A 25,032-nucleotide genomic window follows, 5' to 3' on the forward strand; every position below is an offset into this window, starting at 1 on the left:
AGAGGAAATACCCATTGGTAAAACCCAATGCACTTCTAATTCAAATAAAGATCTAATCCTGTTCTTGATATAGTCTTTTCATATACTTTATCTTATGAAAGTGTTCACTGTTGTGTTAAATTATAACTTGAATTTAAACCAAATATAACTACCATTCATAATTTTCTGAATGACAGTGTTCATGACAATAGAGAAGAAAAATAAATTTTAGAAAGTACTCTCTAAAAGCAATTTGGCAATATATACCAAGGCTTAAAAGTATGTACCATCTTTGACCCAGCAGTTCCATTTCTAAGAATATAACACAAGATGAAACAATGTAACACAGAACAAGCTTTTGCACCAGAATGCCCATCATGGCATTAATTTTATTCATTAAAATGCTTAAACAACCTATATATCCAAGAGACAAGAGTTGTAAAATAAATTATAGTATAGCTACACAATGGACTATCATGCATACATTAAAAATACTATCTACAAACACGTCTTAGAAACTGAAGGAAATGTTGATTGAAGAGACACAAAATTTTGTAAACTGTAAATACATTACGGTAAGACTGAAGTAAGTTAGAAAAAGTACTGCAAGAAAACACACCAAAATATTAACAGTGATAGTTATCCACAGGTGGTAAGATTCAGAAATTTTATTTATATATTCTTTACAATGAACAAGTACTTAAGTAAGAGAGCCCGAATTTATGAAAACCAATCTATTTTATACCCAAAACTAGTAAGTATAATTAATTAAAAACATAAGTGACCTCCTCAGAGGTTTAAATGAATTTCTATAAATGTAATAGTGAGTAGAGAAAAACAGTAGTTAGCTGTCTAATTCCTCACTAGCAAAATGGTTCATTTCACATTAACATAGTAATTGCTCAACGACAAAAACCAAAAACAATTCATGTAAGAACACTTTCAAGCTGTCTCTAAATGACCAACATTATACATGTTAAATATATAGACCCCAGGAGGCTAGTGTATTAAATTTAATTTTCAGTAAACAAATTAAAAGGAAAAAAAGGATAGAATGCATTACCAAAGTCTTCTGTATACTTTAACTGTAACTCACTGGCATTAGAAACAGGTATTTAAAATCACAGTAACTTCTCATTAAACGTATTCCATTGGGGATACCAAATGATGAAAAAAAACCTGGCTATGTGATATAATTTACCTAACTTTTCAGTACCCAACTGATTAACAGACATTGTCAGCTTGTGTTCAGCAAGGAGTCAACCGATGTGCCCTTAGAAAATTTGTTTAAAAACAATGAAACTCTAGAATTAGTTGTATTAAAAGCTTAAAAATGGAAGAATTTAAAAAGTGCTAACAGAAAAACTACTAGACTGAGATTCAAAAGACTTGTGCTCTAAGTTTCAGATCTTAATCACGTTCCAATGTTTCTAAGTATCAGGTTCCTTATCTGTACAATGGGATTATCATAACATCCACTTTTATTAGGAAGACTTAATGAAGTTAAGGCATTTAATTCAAGTGATAAAATACCAACAAGGTAATAATAACAACAGTGTCCCCTTCTAGGCCTTATCTAAAACAAACAGGTCTCATCAAATCACTTTCAAATTTCCTTATAGCTCACATTTATAAACAACAGAATAATATTGCTACAGCAAATAAGATACAGGACACACTATGCATTTTTCCAGTTTTCATCCAAGTTCAACAACTCTGAGTTATATGTGATAAATCAAAACCTAAGATTAGGATGGGAGAATCAGGATATTTCTGAAACTTTTGTGATAAAATTATCACCGTTAGATATAGTCTTCAACAAAAACAACCCCTCAGACAGTATCAAAAGGTATAAAGCAAAAATGAATTTCTCTCCTTCGTATTCTTGCCCCCAAAGAATTTCTCTTTCCCAGAGTTAACCACTGTTAAGATTCTCATATATCTATCCAGACATCTACAATTATAGCAGTTATTAACCTTAGCAGATTGAAGAATTTTATTTTATTTATTTATTAAAGATTTTATTTATTTATTTGACAGAGAGAGACACAGTGAGAGAGGGAACAAAGCAGGGGGAGTGGGAGAGGGAGAAGCAGGCTTCCCGCCGAGCAGGAAGCCCGATGCGGGGCTCGATCCCAGGACCCTAGGATCATGACCTGAGCCGAAGGCAAGTGCTTAACAACTGAGCCACCCAGGCACCTCAGATTGAAGAATTTTAGAGCTAGAAATGATTGGCCCAATACAACTTTCAATTTTGTAAATAAGTAACCTGACACAGATAAGTGGTTATTTTAGTTGTTATTAATATCTGGAAAGCATTTCACAATAGATAAAATGCTTTGACATACCTTATCTGTTTTAAAATTATTCAAGCGACTTGCCTTAAGGTTATTTACATAACAAACTAATGATGTGGCTGGAACTATAGTTAGGAAGTTGATATCTTATCGGGGGAATATTAATAATATAGATTAAATTCATACAAAGCTTATGTATATGGATCTTAAATTTTCAAAGATATCCTACATCACAAAAGGAATTAGAAAGTTCGGCAATTACTGATCTAGTAATTATTATATAAAAGAGTCATTACAATAATTGTTTTAAAAGGAGAAACCTTAGCAATGAGAGATTAATTTTTAAAGTTTGCTTGTGTCTTGCAAATTCATGCTTTTCAAGATTATCACTTAGAGAACCACTTTTAAATGACAGCTATAAATGACACCCAATGATTATTGAATATACTTTGGTTAAAAAAAATTACCAACAACTTCAAAATGAGAAGAAATAATTTGAGAGACACTTTAGTAAGGAGAATTTCACGTATGATATAAATGCACACAAAGCTTTATACAGAAATCAACTGAACAATAAAGCACTTAAAAGATGCTGCAGCATTTTCTGACATAAAGAAAATCAGTGTTGACCACAAGAGCTGCATTGCCACTTGGCAAGGACAACTACGAAATCTGCATTATGAGAAATGATAAAAAATGAAGATATCTTTTATTAGAAGAATGAGTCAGACCAAAATTAAACATAAAGCTAAGGAATTTCAAAATAATTCTACTGTAAGAGGGCTAAAAAAAAATAGAAAATATTCAAAGAAGTGGGGTCAAGAACAGAGATTCTCACTCCAATTACGGAATATAGTTGCAAAAGAACAAAACTGAAATTAAATTTAATAGAGGAATTAACCATTTAATTATGCTAATTTTTTGGGCACATATATAGTCCAAATTTAATAAATGCAAAGAATCAATATTCAGCCAAATAACAAACAGCTCAGATAACCTAAATGATCTCAGAAAAAAATGGAATACCAAAAGCAACCAGATGAAAAAATCAAAATAAAAGTAAATTATGTGTAATATATAAACTATCAAATTTTAACATATATATTCAATCTCCTCTAATTTTACCATATTAAGGAACATTTCAAAAACACGAAACCGTAATACACTTTAAAGTGACTTTAGTTACGAATAAAAGGTTAACTTTGATTTTTGCTTTTCAAGACTAAAATTGTCAATAAAATATAAAAACCAGGAGGCTAACTAATACATTACTGTTGCTCTAACTGAAAATAAATAAAAACCCCAATTACTTTCTAAAGGCAGAGATATCCTCAAATTATTAGTCAGGAAAGAAAAGAATGCTCCATATCATGCTGGTGGTTCTATAATGTATTAACCTTCTTTACTAGTTGAACAGCCTCTGTTTTATTAAGATGAGGATATGTAAACACTGTAATATATTTACTTGGTTCTTTATCAAGTGTTTGCTCTTTATAAACATATGTCCAAGCTCTCTCATTTCATGAAACAACTGAAATATATTTATTTATAATTATGTTTGTATCAGATAATTCCAAGGTATAAATAGCACTTTTTGGGTCTGTTTCTCTTCATGGTTCTGTTCATGGTTTCTTGTTTACTTTTAAGTTGAGTAATTTTTACTATAAGTTCATTTTTCTTAAAATTTTATTTGCCTTTTTTTTTTTTTTTTAAAGATTTTGTTTATTTGACAGAGAGACACAGCAAGAGAGGGAACACAAGCAGGGGGAGTGGGAGAGGGAGAAGCAGGCCTCCCGCGGAGCAGGGAGCCCCAGTGCGGGGCTCGATCCCAGGACCCTTGGATGGAGCCCCAATGCAGGGCTCCATCCCAGGACCCTGGGATCATGACCCGAGTGCAAGGCAGACACTTAATGACTGAGCCACCCAGGCGCCCCTTATTTGCCTCTTTGAGGCAAATTCCTTCAGAAAGGATTTACATTTGATTGTGTTAGGTGCTTGGAGATACCACCAACGAATATTTTAAATCAAAATCTTAACTTGCTTTTTAAATTTTTTAATGGACCACTGAAGTAGGATGGACTGAGGGTGGAAACCTACATGAAAGCTCACTCACGGTTATAAACTTTCATGAAAGACCTATTTTCTCCCCTTTATTCAATGACAAATTTTAAGACAGGCTATTTTCCTTATATTCCCCCATAAATGGAGCTGTTGTAGGTTTATTTCTAATTTACCCTTGTGCTGGAAGTAGCTCTTTAGGGTTCCAACTTTAGAGATATGCTACCTGTTAGATATTCCACCCCTGAAGGGCCTTGGGATTTGTCTACATTAGAAAATATCCTCAAGGATAGTAGGCTTTAGGCTCCGTTTGACTCTCTTGGATCCTAGTTTCATTTGATCTCTGATTTGTACTTTCCTTTTTGTTTTGAATTGTCATGGCGAGATTAAAATTAAAAAAAATTATCTAACAATTTGTTTTTAACAAGAGTGTTATTTAGTTTGGGCCCCAAGGTGCCATAATTCCATAACTAAGAGCTACATAGCATTACCTTCAATATTATTCTCTTTTTAATAGCATGTCACCTATCCGAGCTCTTGTGGTTTCTACTACAGTTATTTCTTGTAAGACTTTTAACTTTGTGTATCTATACAACTCTACATCTATTGCTTGAAGAACTGGTTATCTTTCAAAGAGGTAAAATATACTTACTCATAGGATAAAGCAAGAGTTGATAACAATAATTACTATATATTTCATTAAAATTATAATTTATTATAATAATTGGTAACAAATTATTAAATAATGATTTAAGCAAGGTTATTTTATTTTAGTAATAACTCTTCTGCCTTCAGAAACTCTTACTTACTTTGGAAGGAGAACCATCAGTAATTTTCACCAACTGCCAAAGTATCGAGTAATGGGAACACTGCAGTGCCTGTACGACTATCTGTATCAAATAAAAAAATTCAAACAAATGAGACATAATTTATGTTTGCATAGTATTAAGAGAACAATGTTTATCACAGTTTTTTCTTATAATATGGTTTCAAGTCCAAATTTTTGTAGCATTAATAAGAATGTGTAAAATAGTATTTGGTTAAAAAAAAGACAAACCAACGTATCAGTCTAAAGAATAAAGATATAATGTATGTTGATAAATAAGGACCCAAATATCACTGTGCTTTAAACAAAAATCTACTGTTATGAATATTTTGCTTAGGTTTTTAAAGGGAGATTGAAGAAATCATTTTTATCCAGATTTTATAATTAAATGATGATTTTAAAGCATTTTTACTATGAAATAGAACATTCATACAGAAATGTGCATAAAATATTTAATAAATTAATATAAAGAAAAATACCTTTGTAATCACCATCCAAATCAAGAAATAGAACATTGCTAGCACCTTCTCCCAATAAAATGTCTTTTTTCCCCCTCTAAGGGTAATAGTCATTTTGACTTATCAGTCAGTACATTTTTAACAACCCAAGTCTGCACCTCTAAATACTGAGTTTATTACACACCTGGTTGTGAACATTACACAAATGGAATCATGCAATATGAATTACTTTGAATCTGACTTCTTTCATTTTAACATTTATAGTTAAGATTTATACATAACTGTTGCATGTAGCTGTAGTTCATTATTTTTTGGTCTTGAACTATATTTAGAATATCCTATTTATTCATTCTATTGTTGATTAGCTGGTTTTAGGCCATTATGAATAATGTTGCTACAAACTTTCTTATATATGTCTCCTGGTATCCATGCATGCATTTGTCTAGCTCAGAGATTCTTGAAGTTTTTAGTTCTCAGGACCTCTCTCTTAAAAATTACTAAAAAATTACTCTCAAAAAAACTACATTGCTTTTGTTTATGTGGGTTATTTAACAGATTTATCATATTGGAAATTAAAAATAATGTTTCAAATATGTATTAATTCATTTAAAAATTAAAGTAATTGTATCATAATAAAGTATGTATTTCTGAAAAAGAACTAAATTTCTAAAATGAAAAACATTTAGTGGGAAGAATGATAGTTTTACATTTTTATAAATCTCTTTAATGTCTGGCTTAATAGAAAACAGGGTTTCAAATGTGCTTCTGCATTTTATTAAAATATGCTGTTTTGATTGAAATATATGAAGAAATCCAGTGTCACTGATTAGCTGGAAAAGGAAGGCATATTTTAATAGTCTTTGCAGGTAAATTTGGATATTCTTTGACACGACACCAATACTCCAATGTACATTTGTGAGAGAACGAGAATGAAAAAAGCAAATAACATCTTCCTCTTCTTATGAAAATAGTTTGACCTCATAGATGTGCCCTGGATATCACCAGCGCTCTCCAAACTACACTTTGAGGGCCACTGCTCTAGGAATAAAATTGCTGGATTATATAGTATGTGTATGTTTAACTTTATGGATTTATTTATTTATTAAAGATTTTACTTATTCATTTGAGAGACAGAGACAGAAAGAGAGAGAGAAAGCATGAGTGGGGGGGGCGGGTAGAGGCAGAGGGAGCAGACTGCCTGCTGAGCCAGGAGCCCGATGTGGGGTTCGATCCCAGGACCTAGACATCACAACCTGAGCCGAAGGCAGACACTTAACCATCTGAGCCGCCCAGGCGCCCCCAAGAGCACTATTTTAATGTAGTATTAACTTACATTAACTTATATCTCTCTCTCACTAATGGAGATGGGCAGGTTTTCATTTTTTTACTGGCACTGAATTCTTGTTTTGTGAAAACTTGTCTCTGTTTTTCAGAGACAAGTAACAGAATTCAGGAAAATAAAACTGATTAAGAATTATAACTACAGGAGAATTTCATTGTGGATAGGGCTTTAACTACATTTTTGTTTGAATACATGTCTTTACTGCAATAAAGCATAACTAATAGTATATTCCATTATTATAATATCTCTATTATCTTCCCCACTTGATAAACTAAAAACTGTAAGAATAAATATATGTAGATAATAAATCAAAAGAGAAATCAGTAAATAGAATGCTGAAGGAAGTGGTTAGAATTTTAGCTGATTTTACTTCAAAAGTTTTAGGTTTCAAATCACATAAGCAAAAGATATCTCCAATGTCCCTATTCAGCACTAAAAATAAATCATCAGAGTTAGAGGAATGAGTAGTGCTACTTTTGATGCAACACCAGTGAGATGATGTCAGGGTTTTATCAAACATAATAATAAATGATTGACTCATGTCAGAATGCCAGAAACAAGACTACTGAAACACTGTCAAGTTAAGAACTTTAATGCTAAAGAAATCACCTTACTATATAGAAGATGCTCAGTACAGTACACGTATTAGTACTGAGACAAATTTTGATAACCTCTAATTTAGAATAGAAGGTACACTGATAAAGTGATTTGTGTGGAAGGAAAAGAGAATATTAAAAAAAAATTATCTTCAGTTTGAAACAACCTGAATTGTTAAATTACTAGAAAAGTAATATACAAATTAACATTATCAATGGGAAATTAAGATATAGAAAAAAGTAATATTGAAGAATTGCTTAATTTTAGTTACCATTTCTACTAATCATCACAAATCTAATTTCCTTTCCTTATACATTTCTACTGATCTATATACTAGGAAATTATTCAAACTGTTCCAAAGTTTTGCAGAAGTTTCTTGGAGGTGATTATGAGGGAAGGAGACACTTGATCACTCCAATACTTATTTCAAACAGAGCATCCCCATTTTCATCTGTTTCATATATTGGCGTTCATCATGCATTTACTTTAAGGGATCCACTGCATTATTTTAAAATAAAAAGCTCACTTTCATTGACTAGGAAGCATTTTGCCTTCTCACAGGTATAATTATATAATACAGCTGATCACATTTGAAAAGAAAATTTAGAACACTTCCTTCTGGGCTTTACACATCAGTCATACTGATATTGCATATCCTCCATACTAAGTGATGTTATCCCAACTTGTCCAGAAGTCATTTATTCAGCAATTTCATCTTTCTGTAGTATAGACAGATGAAACAAGGACAAACTGAAAAAGCCAAAAGAGATTGTTTTAATCAATGAGGACCAAAGTCCTTCTGCCTTTCCTTGATTAATACTCTGACCCTAGAGAGGATCTTTGATAATTATAGCAAATACTGGGCTGATGACAAAGAATTTCTTTTGACCCTACCCCTCTGTCCTCTTGTTTCCATTAGCTAACATTGTTCCCGGGAGGACATGATAATGTGTACTGCACATTTCTGGGCAAAAGTAGTTAAGAAGCAGGAGTGCCTTTTCCATCTTTTACTCTCCTACCTACCTGCAGGATATCAATGACCCAGGAGACCCTCGGTCCTTGAGTAAATGGGTGGTGCAGTGACATCCCACTTCCCTTAATTGCACTTTATAGGTATGGGCGTGAGAAATAAATTTCTATTGTGTTAAGCCACTAAGATATTGAGATTAATCTATTATAGCAGTTAGCATTACCTTAATCAACATAAAAATGCTTAGTCCTTTCCCTTAATAATTACTTTTACCTATTTAAAGGAACCATAGCTCTCATCTTTGATTAACAGATTGAATTAATGAGAATCATTCAACCTCTGGCTAATGGTATCACACATCTTGAAGATGAACTGAAGATTACTTTCCATGTAAATAAAGTCCAAACGATAAGCTCCTAGAATGTTTATGTTTAGAAAAACTGAATTTTGGGGGCGCCTGGGTTGCTCAGTTGTTAAGCGTCTGCCTTCGGCTCAGGTCATGATCCCAGGGTCCTGGGATCGAGCCCCACATAGGGCTCCCTGCTCTGCGGGAAGCCTGCTTCTCCTCCTCCTACTCCCCGCTGCTTGTGTTCCCTCTCTCACTGTCTCTCTCTCTGTCAAATAAATAAATAAAAATCTTTAAAAAAAAAAAAAAGGGCACCTGGGTGGCTCAGATGGTTAAGCATCTGCCTTCGGCTCAGGTCATGATCGAAGGGTCCTGGGATCAAATCCTACATCGGGCTCCCTGCTCAGTAGGGAGCCTGCTTCTCCCTCTGCCTCTCTCTCTCTGTCTCTCATGAATAAATAAATAAAATATTAAAAAAACAATAAAATAAAAATCTTAAAAAAAAAAGAAAAACTGAATTTTTATGGAAAATAAGACTATATAATAAGGAAAAAATGATTATGCATATGTAATATATACATGTGTAGATACATATCATCTACATATATAGGCTATGTTTAAAATACTGAAATCAGGGCGCCTGGGTGGCTCAGTTGGTTAAGTGTCTGCCTTCAGCTCAGGTCATGATCTCAGGGTCCTGGGATCGAGCCCCACATCGGGCTCCCTGCTTTGCAGGGTGTCTGCTTCTTCCTCTGCCTGCCACACCCCCTGCTTGTGTGCTTCCTCTCTCCCCCCGTCAAATAAATAAATAAAATATTTAAAAAAATAAAATAAAATACTGAGAATCTACATAATAGCTGTGGGATATATTGATAGGGCTCTTTCACTTTTCTGTTTGCAAGAGACTTTAAGGGAATGGAGGATCAAATTTTTTTTTTTTTTAAGATTTTATTTATTTACTTGACAGAGAGAGACACAGCGAGAGAGGAACACAAGCAGGGGGAGTGGGAGAGGGAGAAGCAGGCTTCCTGTGGAGCAGGGAGCCCGATGCGGGGCTCGATCCCAGGACCCTGAGATCATGACCTGAGCCGAAGGCAGATGCTTAACGACTGAGCCACCCAGGTGCCCCAAGGATCAAATTTTTTAGTGGATAAGTACATGACAAAAGAGTGAACTAAACTAAACTAGTCTGCTTCTCATATCCAATACTGGCCTATCATATTTAGAGTAGGTTAGTATGAGTGACAATTAATATCCCGTTTTAAAAAAAAGCCTTTAGATGCAAATTAATAATCAGCATGGCTTACCAAGAATGTAAGGCTGACAAATAAACACAAGAAAAGATGTTCAACATCATTAGCATTAAGGAAATGTACATTAAAAGCACAATGAGATAGATACAACTGCGTACCTACTAAGTTTGCTAAAGTAAAAACAGTATCAAGTGTTGATGAGAATGTGGAACTGGGAGTCGCACACTACTGGCAGGAATGCAGAATGATATAGACACTCTGGAAAATGGTTTGGCAATTTCTAATAAAGTTAAACAGACACTTATACCCTAATACCTGCAACTGCACTCCTGGGCATTTACTTTAGCAAAATGAAAACTTATGTTCAAACAAAAAGCTGTACACATATTTTCACAGCAGCTTTAGTTGTGAGAGCCAAAATATGGAAACAACCCAAATGCCTGTCAATAGGTGAATGGATAAAACAAACTGGTATATCCACACAATGGAGGAGAACTGATTAATTTAAAAAATGCACCAACTATTGATTCAAACAACTTGGATTAATTTCAAAGGCATTATGGTCAGTGAAGACATTATGCTTACCAAAGACTTTATGCTCTAAAGAGTTACATACTTTATGATTCCATTTATTTGGAAATCTCAAAAAGAGAAAACCACAGTGATGGAAAACAGAGCAGTAGTTTCCAGGAGATGTAGGTAGGGCAAGCATCTAACTATAAAGGGACAACATGAAGAAAAAGGTTTTCTTTTTTTATAGGGGATATTTTAAAGTGGGATGATGAAAGGGGTATTTTTAAAAAGGGATGATGAAAACTGTTCTGTATCTTGACTGTGGCGGTGATTACATAAATCTAGACACATGTTAAAATTCATAATTTTACATAAAAGGAAAATAAGTCAATTTTACTGGATAATAATTAAAAAATAATAATATGGCAAAGAGCAGAGTTTGCGGTAGTATTTTTCTTAAGCAAATGCTAAGAAAAGCACAAACATTAAGACAAATCATAGTTATAAAGAAGTAACAATTCTTTAACAAAGAGGAAATATTCCTAAATTCTACATGTGCTTTGGTAATGAAGGATCATCCAATGTGTTGTATTACCAGTGGGCATAGTACACTATAAATTAAAAAAAAAAAAAAATCACTAGAAGGGTAAAAAACGGAGGTAAAAAATTCAAATAGTTAAAAGTTAACTTCTGTAACTAAAAAATTAAAACTTCCCAAGGAATGGACTGCATACCCGGCTAATGCACATTAATCCTCGGCAGTTTTGGACCCTGGAATTTTGCTGTTAAGCTTTCTTATAAATTCCAAGCAGTATTTAAAACAAGGAAGAGTGTAAAGAAAAATGCAGTATGTCAACAGTAAGTCCAGTGTGAAATATTATAGTCTTTTTTAGTGATATCTCTTCATACTAATCTCCAAAAGGGGGTTTCGTATATAGTGGAAAGCACATTGGACTACGTGTTCACAACATACCACCTTAGGCCTACTGTTTAACAGTTCATGTGTACTAGCCTTTTCTCTTCAAATAACGTAGGCTTTAACATCAAAAAGATCTTGCCACTTTCCATCTCAGTGATCTGCTTAAAAGACTCAATGAACAATTTCTGCTGATGACCTTGAAATGGTATAGTAATACAGGCAAAGAGTTGTCCAAACAACATATACAGCATCACAACCATTCAGAAATCATTAAGAAACTGTAACATAATTCTTAGTGGAGATAGAATTATGGTCCTTATGAAAGGGTGAAAGAAGGGAATATCCATAATTCCAAAAGAAGAACAGTCACTTAAAGACATATTCAAAGTGAAATAAATGGTTTATGCAAATAGATTCCAAACATTTAAATATAAAAAAAGACTATTAAAATACAAGAAAAAAGAAATATTTAAATGACTTGAAAATGTGGGGAAAGGCTTTCCAAGTAACACATCAAAGAGAGAAAACAACAGAAAACGACTAATAATCCTGATTATATAAAGAACATTTATAATCCAGGCATCAAGATATATAAAATTAAAAAGATTCCCACTGATAAATTATTGCAACAAATGACATAAGGCTAAGAACATTAACATAGAAAAGAGCTTATAAATTAAAATGAACTAGAGATCTGCTGTATAACATCGTGCTTATAGCTAACAATACTGTATTGTACACTGAAAAATTTGTTAAGAGAGTAGATCTTACACTGTGTTTTTTACTACAACAAAATATATAATACAACAAAAAGATAGGGAAACATAAAGAAAGGTAATTTTACAGAGGTATATAAATAATAACTAGAGATATAACTGTATGACAATTTAAAATAGTAATCTGAAAAAATAACACTGTTACCAAATGTTCACTATATGAACTCCGTTTTTCAAACAGACGTTTACTCAGTATCCAAGTCTTCTGCTAGAGTAAGAGCTTAAAACAAATATATTCCCTGAATCTCAGAGAAGAATCTAATGGGAACATAAATAAGTATCAACTATAACAATTTAGTAATTGGTTTGACTAAGAATACACACACAGGGTCAGATGCTGAGGGGCAAGAAGGACTCTGTCTTAGCTAGGAAGAGTGATAATGGTTAGGAAAAACTTTCTAGAGAAGCAAAAGTGTATACTAAATCTTTAAAGAAAGATGTAAGATTTAATCTGGCAACAAAGGGAAAGTGGAGGTTGAAGGAATAGAAATTTCAAAAAAAAGCTTCACCAATAACTCAAAAGGCTGGTACAGGATAAGTGTAAGCATATACTGAAGCTAGATCAGCAGAAACCAAATCACAGAGGACCTTACAGGAGGGTGACTATACATCCTGCTTTATGCCTATGTCTTGGAATAATTAAGAGTAACCTACCCCCTCCCACCGCCCGCTTTCACTTTCAGAAGAACACTTGTTTGGACAATAACAAGGTCAACTCACTATGACAAAAAAAATCTGGATGTTATCCTAAGAATACTAGGTAATGCATAGATAGTAACATGTTCATATTTGAACAGAAGAGTAACATGATCAGGTGTTTCAAAAATATCCCATTCACAAAAGCAAAGAGAAGTGCTTCTGTTTAAGATTTATTAAAGTAATATTTGATGCTTCAAAATAGATGTATAAAGCATAATAATAAGATTAACCTATGAACAGACAACCAAATTTAAGAACTAGTATGATACCAATAACTCTGTATCCACCTATGATCTCTTCCCCTATTCCTTAGGGCTGACAAACTATTCTACTAAATTTCATGTATATTATGTCCTGGCTCTTGGAAAAATACAGTTTTATCACATATACGTATCATTGGACAAATACACTTTAATTTTTCTAGTTTTTGAGCTTTTCAAAAATGGTGTAACACTGTATGTTGTCTTTTGAGGGAACAGATGTACATCTGAGCCTTGCCTCTGAAGGATCTATAAAGATTAAAAAAAAAATACAAATTTTCATGCTCCACCCCTTAAGATTTAGAATCAACAGAAACAATTCAACAACCTTTTTAAACAATTAATTTAAATAATATTTACAATCATTCTATGTACCTTTGCTAGAGAGCTGAAAAACAAGAATAAAGATTATATCAATCTATGGCTCTTAGTTCTGAAATTTCCACCATGTGATAAATGTTTTCTTTTGTTCTTGTGTTTTGGTCTGGGGCTTTCTAAACCTCAAAATATATATTGGTCAGGCTTTGAAACAGCCTTATAAGTATGAGAAATAATTACTCTTATATTTACCCTTTTGCATTTGGATAAAATTAAGGTATAATTTATATATAAAGAAAAATCTACTATTTTCAATATACAGTTCTGCAATTTTGACAAATGTATAGCCAGGTAACCAACAAAACAATCAAGAAATAGAAGAGTTCCACCAACCCTCAAATTCCCTCATGCCCTTCTGTAGTAAGTCTCTTGCCCCATTCTGGATATGTTTTCTGACCCTATAGTTTTGTGTTTTCCAGAATATATAATAAAATTGTACAGCATGTAGTTTTGTGTATCTGATTTCTGCTACTCTGTATAATGTTACTGAGAAACATCCACGTTGTTGCATGTAGCAGTAGCACCTTCCATTTAATTGCTGAGAATTATTCTACTGTATGGATGACAATACAATTTGTTTTTATACCTTTATCAGTTGAACATTTGAGTTGTTTGCAGTTTGGGGCAATTCTGAATACAGCTGCTATACATGTTCTGGTAGAGTGTTTTTTTTTTTAATTTTATTTATTTTAGAGAGACATAGAGCATGAACAGGGTGAGGGGCAGAGGAAGAGGTAGACGGAATCTTAAGCAGGCTCCCCACTGAGCATGAAGCTAAGAGCAGGGCTTGATCTCAAGATCTGGAGATCATGACCCAACTTGATCAAGAGTTGGAAGCTTAACCGACCGAGCCACCTAGACACCACTCTAGTATAGGTTTTTACGTGAACCAGAATTTTCATTTCTCCTGGATATTACTCAGGAGAGGGACTGCTGGGTCAGAGAAGTATCTATGTAACTTTTTAAGAAACTGCCAAACTGCTTTCTGAAGTGAATGTGCCATTTTGCATTCCCACCAGCAACGTATGAGTTCCACTGCTCTTGAATTGATTGGTAGTATTATCTCATTGTGCTTTTTTTTTTTTTTAAAGATTTTATTTATTTGAGACAGAGAGAATGAGAGAGAGAGACAGCACATGAGAGGGGGGAGGGTCAGAGGGAGAAGCAGACTCCCTGCCGAGCAGGGAGCCCGATGCGGGACTCGATCCCGGTACTCCAGGATCATGACCTGAGCTGAAGGCAGTCGCTTAACCAACTGAGCCACCCAGGCGCCCCTCATTGTGCTTTTAATATGCATTTCTCTAATGACTAGTAATAAGTTGCTTTTCATGTGTTTGTCATCTATCTTCTTTGGTGAAGTATCAGTTGCTTTTCCTAGTACTGAATTTTGAAAGATCTTCATCTTTTTGAATACAAGTCTGTTATCAGATATGTGATTTATAATTATTTCCTAGTCTTGTATTTGTCTTTTCGATTCTCTTAATACGGTCTTTCGAGAGAAGTGCTTAATTTTGCTGAATGTGTATTTTTGAAATTTTTCAATTATGGATCATGCTTCCGATGTATTTAAGGAATCTTCAACTAACTTAAAGGTCACAAAGATTTTAACTCCCGTGTTCTTTTTTAAATGTTTTATACTCGCAGGTTTTGCACTTAGGTTTGTAGTCTAAATGGCCTACTTTGAGTTAATTTTGTATATGGTGTGAAGTGTTGAGATTTTTTTTCATATATATATTCAACTATTTCAGCACCATTTGTTAAAAAGATCATCTTTTCCCAAAGAACTGCCCTAGCACCTTTGTGAAAAATCAACTGACCACATATATGTGAGTGTATTTCTTTCTGGATTCTCTATACTGCTCCTTTGACCTTTATGTCTATCCTTTCTTCAGTACCACACTATCAAAGTTACTGTTTAGTCCTGAAATGAGGTAGTGTAAACATTCTAACTTTGTTGTTCTTTTTCAAAATTCTTTTGGTTATTTTATTTCTTTTGCCCTTCCATATAATTTTTATGAATCAAGCTGTCAGTTTCTACAAGAAACCCTGCAGAGATTTTAAATGGAACTGTGTTAATCTAAGATCAGTTTGGGGAAAACTGGTATCTTAACAATATTAAGTCTTCTAATTCATGAACATGATATATCCTCATTTATTAAGATCTTCAATTTCTTTCATTAGTGTTTGGTAGTTTTCGGCATACAGATCTTGCACATATTTTGTTAAGATTTACCTTAAGTATTTAATATTTTTCGGTGCTACTGTAAATGGCACATGTTCTTAAAATCTCAATTTTCAGTTACTAAGCAAGTGATTTTTAAATTTAAAAAGCAAGAGATGTACATAGTAAAATAGCCAACGGCATAATGGTGTTCTATTCAAACTAAGCTTTGTGACCACTATAGATCTCATTTTCCACTGAGAAAAGTTATTGTCGAACAGCTCCTCATGTATCATTCCAGAAATAATCTGTCAAACTAATAGATGTCCATATATGGAGATTTTATCACCCCTTTAAATTTATATACCATTCTGCTCCTTGCCTTTTTCATTAAATTTCTTCTCACACAGAATATTTAACATCAATAATATTAACCTCATTTTTAATTTTATAGTTATATAGCATTGCATAGAATCAAAACTATCCTACCAAAGCTAACGGTCCTCTATTGATTGACACTTAGATTACTTTTAGTTTTAAGTTTTTATAAATAGTGCTACACTGAACATCTTTGTACCTACATCTTTTTACACATGTCCAAGTATATATCTGTATTCTAAATTCCTAAATTATAAATGTCAGTTAAGGATATGTCTACTTTTAATTTTGACAGATTGACAAACTTCTAAAGTGATTACACCAATTTATTCTTACAATGGTATCTGAGAGTATGTCAGTATTTAAAAACAAAAAACCAACAGCTCCATAAGATTTTCAGATACATACATACAGTTGAAAATTACTGGAACAGAACCTAGACTGGAAAGAGGCTGAAACTAAGGTTACTAAGACAAGAGGTAAATACTACTGTGATTCACAAGAAAAATATGAAGATTAAACTACGGAAATGATTAAGATTAAACTAAGGAAATGATAGTAGGGCTAAAAAGAATGATGGCAAAAGAGACACTGAGGAGGTAGAATTAAAAAAAAAAGATAAAAATCTCTTGAGATTAAGTACTGCTTCTAATATACCCTTATGTCCTGAGGATCTGACACTCAGACACATTTTTGGTCAATAATGAATATGTAGGTGGTTGTCTGGATGTGTGTGTGAATGGTGGCAAAATTTTGATATGGCATGCCCAAGAAGAGTCAGAAGTGGGTAACTGAAATAATTTCTAAGCTCAGTCAAGGAAATAAGTATGTAGTCTTCTAAGGAAAGCATCAATGTGCTTCTAAAGAAAGTATGACTGCATTATTTACACAAGAAGTCATAATCTACCCAAGAGCAATAATGCGACTGAAGTTAAACTCAACTCCTGTATTATGTTCAGTTTAAAGAAATGTGTTGATTTCCAGTTAATGATAACAGATTAAGTACCAGTATTTAATCTCTCCCCACAATTGTCACTGAAAAAATTCAAAAGATATTTAGGAAAAATAATACAAAAAAAGAGTCTGACACGGGGCAAACATCAGAAGGGGTGGGATATCATAAAGAGCAGTAGCAAATTAGTACAAAAAATGTGAAGAGACACTGAACAAAATTTAAAAGCTTGGTTTGAGTGGGTATGCAATAGCTACGTGACATTAGGCAAGTTATTTAATATCTCTATGTTTCAGTTTCATCACCAATAAAAAAAGAATAATGATATATGTGTTTCATAGGGTTGTCCTAAGGCTTAAACAAATAAATACACATAAAGACTTAAAATATTACCTGGAACATAGTTAAGTGCAAAACAAAAGTTTTTTATTTTATTTTATTTATTTATTTTTTCTTTTTTTTTTCAAGATTTTTATCTATTTATTGAGAGAGAGAGAATGATAGAGAGAGAGCATGAGAGGGTGGAGGGTCAGAGGGAGAAGCAGACTCCCTGCCGAGCAGGGAGCCCGATGCGGGACTCGATCCCGGGACTCCAGGATCATGACCTGAGCCGAAGGCAGTCGCTTAACCAACTGAGCCACCCAGGTGCCCCACAAAAGTTTTTTATTACTGATGCCTCGAGAGGCCCCAAGTTAGTGACATATGATTACAATTCCCTCCTTATGGGTTTATTCAAACTGTTTTGTTATATAGCAAATTTAACCAAAACAATTTACAAATGTTCTTTATTGATATTCAATTTTTAGAATCAGTTCAAACAATTCTGGAAACTGTATATTAAAGCAGAAGTTTAATATTCATTTTTCTTAGATGTTAGCTAAAACCAAGGTATAAAACTTACAAATATACCAACAGGAAATAGGCACAAAATCACAAAACAAAAAAAGGAGAATTTAAATATTTGTTGTCTTTATTTTACAGAAAATTGTATGAAGAAATACTATTAATAAATTCTGAAATGTGGGCTGTTTACCAGCTAATAATCACTGTGTTATGGAACTGTAGTAACTTTTAATACTTATCAGGTTAAAAATTCATTAGCATATGGGAGGGCACAAACAGACACCAGATGCCATATTCTTATTCCAGAAAGAATGGAAATGCTAAAAAAATATATCAAAAAGCACACAGGAGGAGGTTTCAAAGAATTTCCTTCTGGCTAATTCTGCAACAATTTGAGCACCAAAATAAATAACAAAAGGACTAAATTTTAACCAGCTGGACAGAATAGGAATAAAGTAGCAATCCATGAGTTTATATGAATCTTAAAAAATGAATGAATGAATGGAGATGGGCATTATATAGCAGAGGGCCAACAAATAAATGACATAAATAAATGACAGTTAAAAAATCATCATTTAATTTACCATTTTGTGACCATGACAGAAAAAAATTACTCAGGCAAGAATCAAATAGATGCTAACATTATAACAAAGTTTGATAAGAAACAGGAATATTTACAGTCTTAAGGAATCTTTCCACATTAAAAATGAAAACAGAAACTACACAGGACAGACTTGGCAGACTCCACCTTCCTAAAGTGATCAAAGTTAGTATCACCAACAGCAAAAAACTGGTATCATGTGCCTCCTGATGTGATGCACTGAAGACAAATGTCATTTATTGTAGCATTCCTACCAAGAATTCATTATATGGATGAATCTAAACATGTAGATTAGACAAAACTAAGTTGAGTACATTCTATAAAATAACTGGCCTGTACTCTTCAAAATGTCAACGTCATCAAAGAAAAGGACAAGAAAGAATTCCAGATTAAAAGAGACCAAAAAAAAGACATAACAACTAAATGCAATGTATTATTCCTTGACTCCTGGGCTGGGAAAAACCTGCTATAAAGAATATTATTAATGTTTTATATATGCATATTTATATAAAAATAAAAACATCTATATAGAGAAAACATACAAGTATGCAGCTGTGGAAAATTACTGTGACAGTAGGTGAATCAGGTGAAGGGGTAAGAGTTATTTTTTCTACTATAACTTTTCTATAATATGACTTTAAAAAATTATTATAAAAACAGATAAATTTTATAAACTTCAGTCATATTCTAAAGCTATAATAGTTAAAACAGTACTGGCATGAGAAAAGATAGATCAGTGGAAGAGGAAAGAAAAAAAAGAAGTCAGTTAACTCTGAAGGGTGGGACAAAGGAACTTCTAGTTAATGGTTACCATGGAAAACAAAGAGTCAAGCATATGGACAATAAAATTAGACAGCTAGACAATAAATTTTAATATACCTACTCTAAAATGGTATTTTCTTTGAATTCTAATTTAAAGTATAGAATGGCAATCCAAAAAGGTGAGCTTGCATGGTCGTATGAAGAATTGGTCAAATCCTGTATACTTTTTGGATTTTTAATACTGGGTATCTAAAGACATGTTTCTAGGAGCTGCTTAATGCAAAATAGTTTCTAACTGCTAAAACAAACAAGAGCATAATCTAGTAGTGATGCACAAAAACTTCATACACATGATTACAGTTTTAAGAATGTGTCTAATGACACAAATAGTAAGATATTCTATGATCATGGATTAGAAGAACAAATATTGTTAAAATGTCCATACTACCCAAAGCAAGGTACAGAATTAATGCAATTCCTATCAAAATACCAAGAGCATTTTTCACAGAACTGGAACAAACAATCCTAAAATCTGTGTGAAACCACAAAAGACCTCGAAAAGCCAAAGCAGTCTTGAAAAAAAAGAACAAAACTAGAGGTGTCACAATCCCAGATTTCAAGATATACTACAAAGCTGCAGTAATCAAAACAGTATGGCACTGGCACAAAAACATGTAGATCAATGGAACAGAATTGAAAGTCCAAAAATAAAGCCAAAATTGTAATGGTCAATTAATCTTCAATAAAGAACCAAAGAATAAACAATGGGAAAAAGACAAGTCTCTTCAACTAATGGTGTTGGGAAAACAGGACAGCAACATGCAAAAGAATGAAACTGGACCACTTTCTTACACCACACACAAAAATAAACTCAAATGGATTAAAGACCTAAATGTGAGACTGGAAACCATAAAATTTGTAGAAAAGAGCACAGGCAATAATTTCTCCGACACCGGCCATAGCAACATTTTTCTAGATAGGTCTCCTGAGGCAAGGGAAATAAAGCAAAAATTAACAATTGGGACTACATCAAAATAAAAACCTTCTGCACAGTGAAGGAAACAATCAATGAAACTAAAAGGCAACCCACTGAATGGGAGAACATATTTGCAAATGACGTATGTGATAAAGGTTAGTATCCAAAGTGTATAAAGAACTGATACAACTCAACACCTAAAAAACAAATAATATAATTAAAAACTGGGCAGAAGATAGGAACAGACATTTCTCCAAAGAAAACATAGATGGCCAAAAAGACACATGAAAAGATGCTCATTATTACTTATTATCAGGGAAACGCAAATCAATACTACATTAAGATATCACCTCACACTTGTCAGATTAGCTAAATCCATCCAAAAACACAAGAAACAACAAGCACTGGTAAGGATGTGGAGAAAAAAGAACCCCTTGTACACTGTTGGTGGGAATACAAACATGTAGACACTGTAGAAGACATTTTGGAGGTTCCTCAAAAAATTACAAATGATCCATGATCCAGTAATTCTCCTACTGGGTATTCACCCAAAGAATAAAAAAATACTAATTCAAAAGGATATTTACACCCCTATGTTTATTTTATTTTATTTATTTTTTTAAAGATTTTATTTATTTATTTGAGAGAGAGAGAATGAGAGACAGAGAGCATGAGAGGGAGGAGGGTCAGAGGGAGAAGCAGACTCCCTGCCGAGCAGGGAGCCCGATGCGGAACTCTATCCAGGGACTCCAGGATCATGACCTGAGCTGAAGGCAGTCGCTTAACCAACTGAGCCACCCAGGCGCCCCTACACCCCTATGTTTAATGCAGCATTATTTACAATGGCCGAATTATGGAAGCAGCCTGTGTCCACTGATAAGATGAATGGATAAAGAAGAGGTGATATATATGTATGTATATATACACAATGAAATATTACTTCACCATAAAGAAGAATGAAATCTTGCTATTTGCAACAACATGGATGGAACTACAGAATAGAATGCTAAGAGAAGTAAGTCAGAAAAAGACAAATACCGTATGATGTGGAATTTAAGAAACAAAACAAATGAACAAAGAAAAAAAGAGACAAACCAAAACAGACTCTAACTATAGAGAACAAACTGATGGTGAGTGCGGAAATAGGTGAAAGAGGTGAAGGAGATTAAGAGTATACTTATCATGATGAGCACTGAGTGATGTATAGAACTGTTGAATCACTATATTGTAAACCTGAAACTAACACTGTATGTTAGCTATAGTAGTGTTTAAAAAAAAAAAAAGAGTATGTGTCTAAGATTAACAAAGTTCAAGCAAATGTCACATTATCTGTTCTCTTACTCTAAGAAACTAAAATAAAATGGGGGAAATAATACATATGCAGTGAAAATAAGTAACAGAAAACCAAGATAACCAAAGTCACAAGTTCTATGACAATAAATGATGGTGTAGTGAATTAAAAATGAAATTTTGACACAGTTATAATCCCCAGATGAAACAGAGATGTGCAATCCTCATTATTTTCTTGAGGAAAATGAGGAAACCAAAACAAGAAATATCTTTTTATCATTCCCTTTAAACTTTGAAGAACAGCTTGGGACTATTAGTGAATAGTGTTTAGGCTACTGAAAAGTTTGAGATGAACAGAGGATGGAAGTTGAAGAGTCAGCAAAAAATGAAGTAAAACAACAAAGTTAAATATTTAGCTTCTTTCCACAAACTGTAATAAACACTTATAATCAAGGACATTTGTTATTAAGAGTGGCTGTTACATTAAGTAGGGATCAAAACCATGAATTAAAACAACTTAAAAGAATAATAGCAATGAGAAAGCACTGCTTCTGTGATTAACTTTTAATATATCACAATTGTTATATCTGTTGAAATTCTTACTGCTTTAGTATAATAAAGTGTCATTTAGTATAATGAAGTGTCCATATTACCAAATGGGATTAGATGAGACCACCTCTAAACACCACCTATACCTAACTATGGGTTGGTATCTTGGTCTAATGAATGAGTATATGCAGTATACAAAATAACTTTAATTCTTACAAAAGACTGTTATTGCTAAGTAACATAATTGTATGTGTCAATTAAAATTAACTGTAATAAATGTAACCATTAATAACTGTAATAATTATAATTGTTAAGTAACAATTAATTAACAACTTAATTCTTATATAGAATTAAATCAACTATTTTAAATCTCTTCCAGACTAGAGAAATTTGGTGAAATCCTGCTCTTTCCATTCCAACTTATACATGAATGCAAAAAGGTCTAAAATCTGCTAAAGGTCTCAAGCTTATTTAATTATGGTTCCACTACAGAAAGTAAGCCATACCTAAGGCTTACTATTATCAGTATCTAGAACAGTGCCTGGAATACAGCCATATTAGGAATTTACATCAAACCGAATTAATCAAGTTCTGAAACTGCTATTATAGTAATTAATGGTATTTTTCCTCAAAGAGTAATAATGTTTACTTTAGTATTAAATGTTTGAAATACAATATAGCAAAGATTCTCTACTTTTTTTCGGCTCAAACCTGAAGATACACCTATTGGTAACATTCAATCACTAACATCTATTAGTAATATTTAATCACTATGGCAATAATTATCAAAGGAAGCAGCTGCATTTAAGAATTATCAACTACTTTCTATGTAAGGTTTTTGATAATCCTGTGTGATTTCAGAGAAGCTTAGCTTTCTAAAATGACAAAGAAGGAATATCAATAAACTCCTACCTGTTCTGGCATTGCTCCATGTTCAATTCCAGTCTTCAATAATCTGTAGCAATTACCAAATAGATCCCATTTTGTGAGATCATGAGCACTAAAATAAACAAAAATGCATTAACTTTATTCTAGAGTAGAAGAAAATTTAAATTTGAGCTCAGTTTCAGTGGGTAGAAGTATAAAATAACTTCAATTTCTTGCAGAATCGAAAAAGATTGGTAAATGTTCAAGTACTCAAACTTAGAAAGAAAGAAAAACAAGGAGAGAGGATGGAAGGAAGGAAGGAAGGAAGGAAATAAAAAGTAAGAAAGAAAAAGGGGAAAAGGGAAAGAGAACGGGAAAGTGAGACAGGGCGCGGAGATAGAGAATACATAAGCTGATATTAGAAATTAATTAAAAGAAACCAATTAACAAGAAAAATTCATCCCTTTAAATGAAGATTACTACTACACAGTCAACCTAAGCCTGTATTCCATTTCATTCTTCCTAGTATTTTTAAAATACATTTAAAAAAAATCCATTCACAATTTCAAAATATAAATACATGTGTATTTTTGAAAGAGATCTGCATTCACAAGAAAGACAAAACCAGGGGAAAAGAAATATGTCAAAGCTCAAAAACTTTAGTGTAGCTACAGGCTTCTTAATTGCAATAAGGCAGACATTTTATTTTCTCATGAATTCTACTACTAAAATAGTAGATCAATGCCCATTAACTTTTATTTTGAAACATCAAAATATTTTTTAAAATAAGGAGTTTTGACACTAGCTGTCAACTTTTATTTCCAAATGTCAAAATATTTTCAAAACTAAGAGTTTATTTCTCCACAGAATTCCAAACAGTGTCCTTGTGTATAAAGAAATGTCTTAGATTTTAGACACTGTTTTTGAATTCTGAAGTATTCATTAACGTAAGGGTTACACTTAAACATTCTTTTAACAACAAAGATCTCTATTTTCCTTTCTTTATGGAGAAGATAAACATACCCATTAACAAGGGACATATAAATTACAATTTAAAAGTAACACTTATTTCATTAATCTGAGCCTTTTTTCCTTATTCAAGTCCAGCTATTTTGTCTACACAGTAAGAGCACAATAATAAATAGACAAACAAGAACAATTCAGGAAAAAAAGCTCATAGAAATAACTTTCATGGCATCCCCCAAAACCTTTTTTATTTAGTAAGATTTCTAAAAACTATCAAATAAAAATTATACCTCTAAACTCCAGCTTACAGAGTAAGCCCAGCAATGATACTGATTAACAAACTTGTACAGTGTACAGTATATTTGTTACACTGAATGATAAATCTAACTCCTTAAGAAATCAGATGATAATAAAAACCCATAATTTATCTGAAGAAAATCTGATTAATAAAGAAAAAAATCACATCTTGATATTTGTTTAAAATTTCCCATTGTTACAAGGATGTTAAATATTACAAAAACAGCCTATTTTATGTTGGCTAATATAATGTTATTAACCAAATCTAAATAAAATGACATACTTATGAAAAGAGGTTAACCGCTTTAATGTGGAAAGAACATTGTAAATATCATCATCATCAGCTTCTTCTCCCTATAAATAAAAGACATTATTTCATTACCATAACTTTACTTATCCTGATATTCACACGAAAGTCTATTAATACTTACTGCCTAAAAGCATTCATTTTTATTATATAAAGAGTACATATTCACTGCTGGTAAATAAGAAAGTACAAATAAGCAAAAAACCAAAAAATAAAAAACACCCATAACTGTTACACTGAGAGAACCATTTTTGCATTTTAAACAATGTTGTAAACATTAACATTGTATACTTTTCTGATTAATACTTTAGGATAAGTTCATTGAAACTGAGTGAAAAGGTATGTACTTTAAAGATTTTAATGGTTATTTCAAAGATTTTATTGTTACTTTTGTAGCTCAAAATCACAATGA

The 25,032-nt window shown here is 32.7% G+C and overlaps 1 protein-coding gene across 2 annotated transcripts in view; it reads right to left on the minus strand.

Annotated features, from left to right (window-relative positions):
- The window catches only part of LOC102750096 (STAG1 cohesin complex component), a 72,599-nt gene that overhangs the window by 17,364 nt on the left and 30,203 nt on the right, over positions 1–25,032 (minus strand). Inside the window, exons 8-10 of one of the 2 annotated variants that reach the window (XM_081826788.1) lie at positions 24,597–24,667; positions 23,096–23,183; positions 5,144–5,224 (exon numbers count right to left, since the gene is read on the minus strand). In XM_081826788.1, coding sequence (XP_081682914.1) covers positions 5,144–5,224; positions 23,096–23,183; positions 24,597–24,667 — 240 coding nt within the window. The remainder of the gene's footprint in view (positions 1–5,143; positions 5,225–23,095; positions 23,184–24,596; positions 24,668–25,032) is intronic. The other variant, XM_081826797.1, reaches the window with a different exon arrangement.

Source organism: Leptonychotes weddellii, chromosome 1 (genome assembly GCF_054177405.1).
Source record: "Leptonychotes weddellii isolate Sample4059 chromosome 1, ASM5417740v2, whole genome shotgun sequence".
Lineage (NCBI taxonomy): Eukaryota > Metazoa > Chordata > Mammalia > Carnivora > Phocidae > Leptonychotes > Leptonychotes weddellii.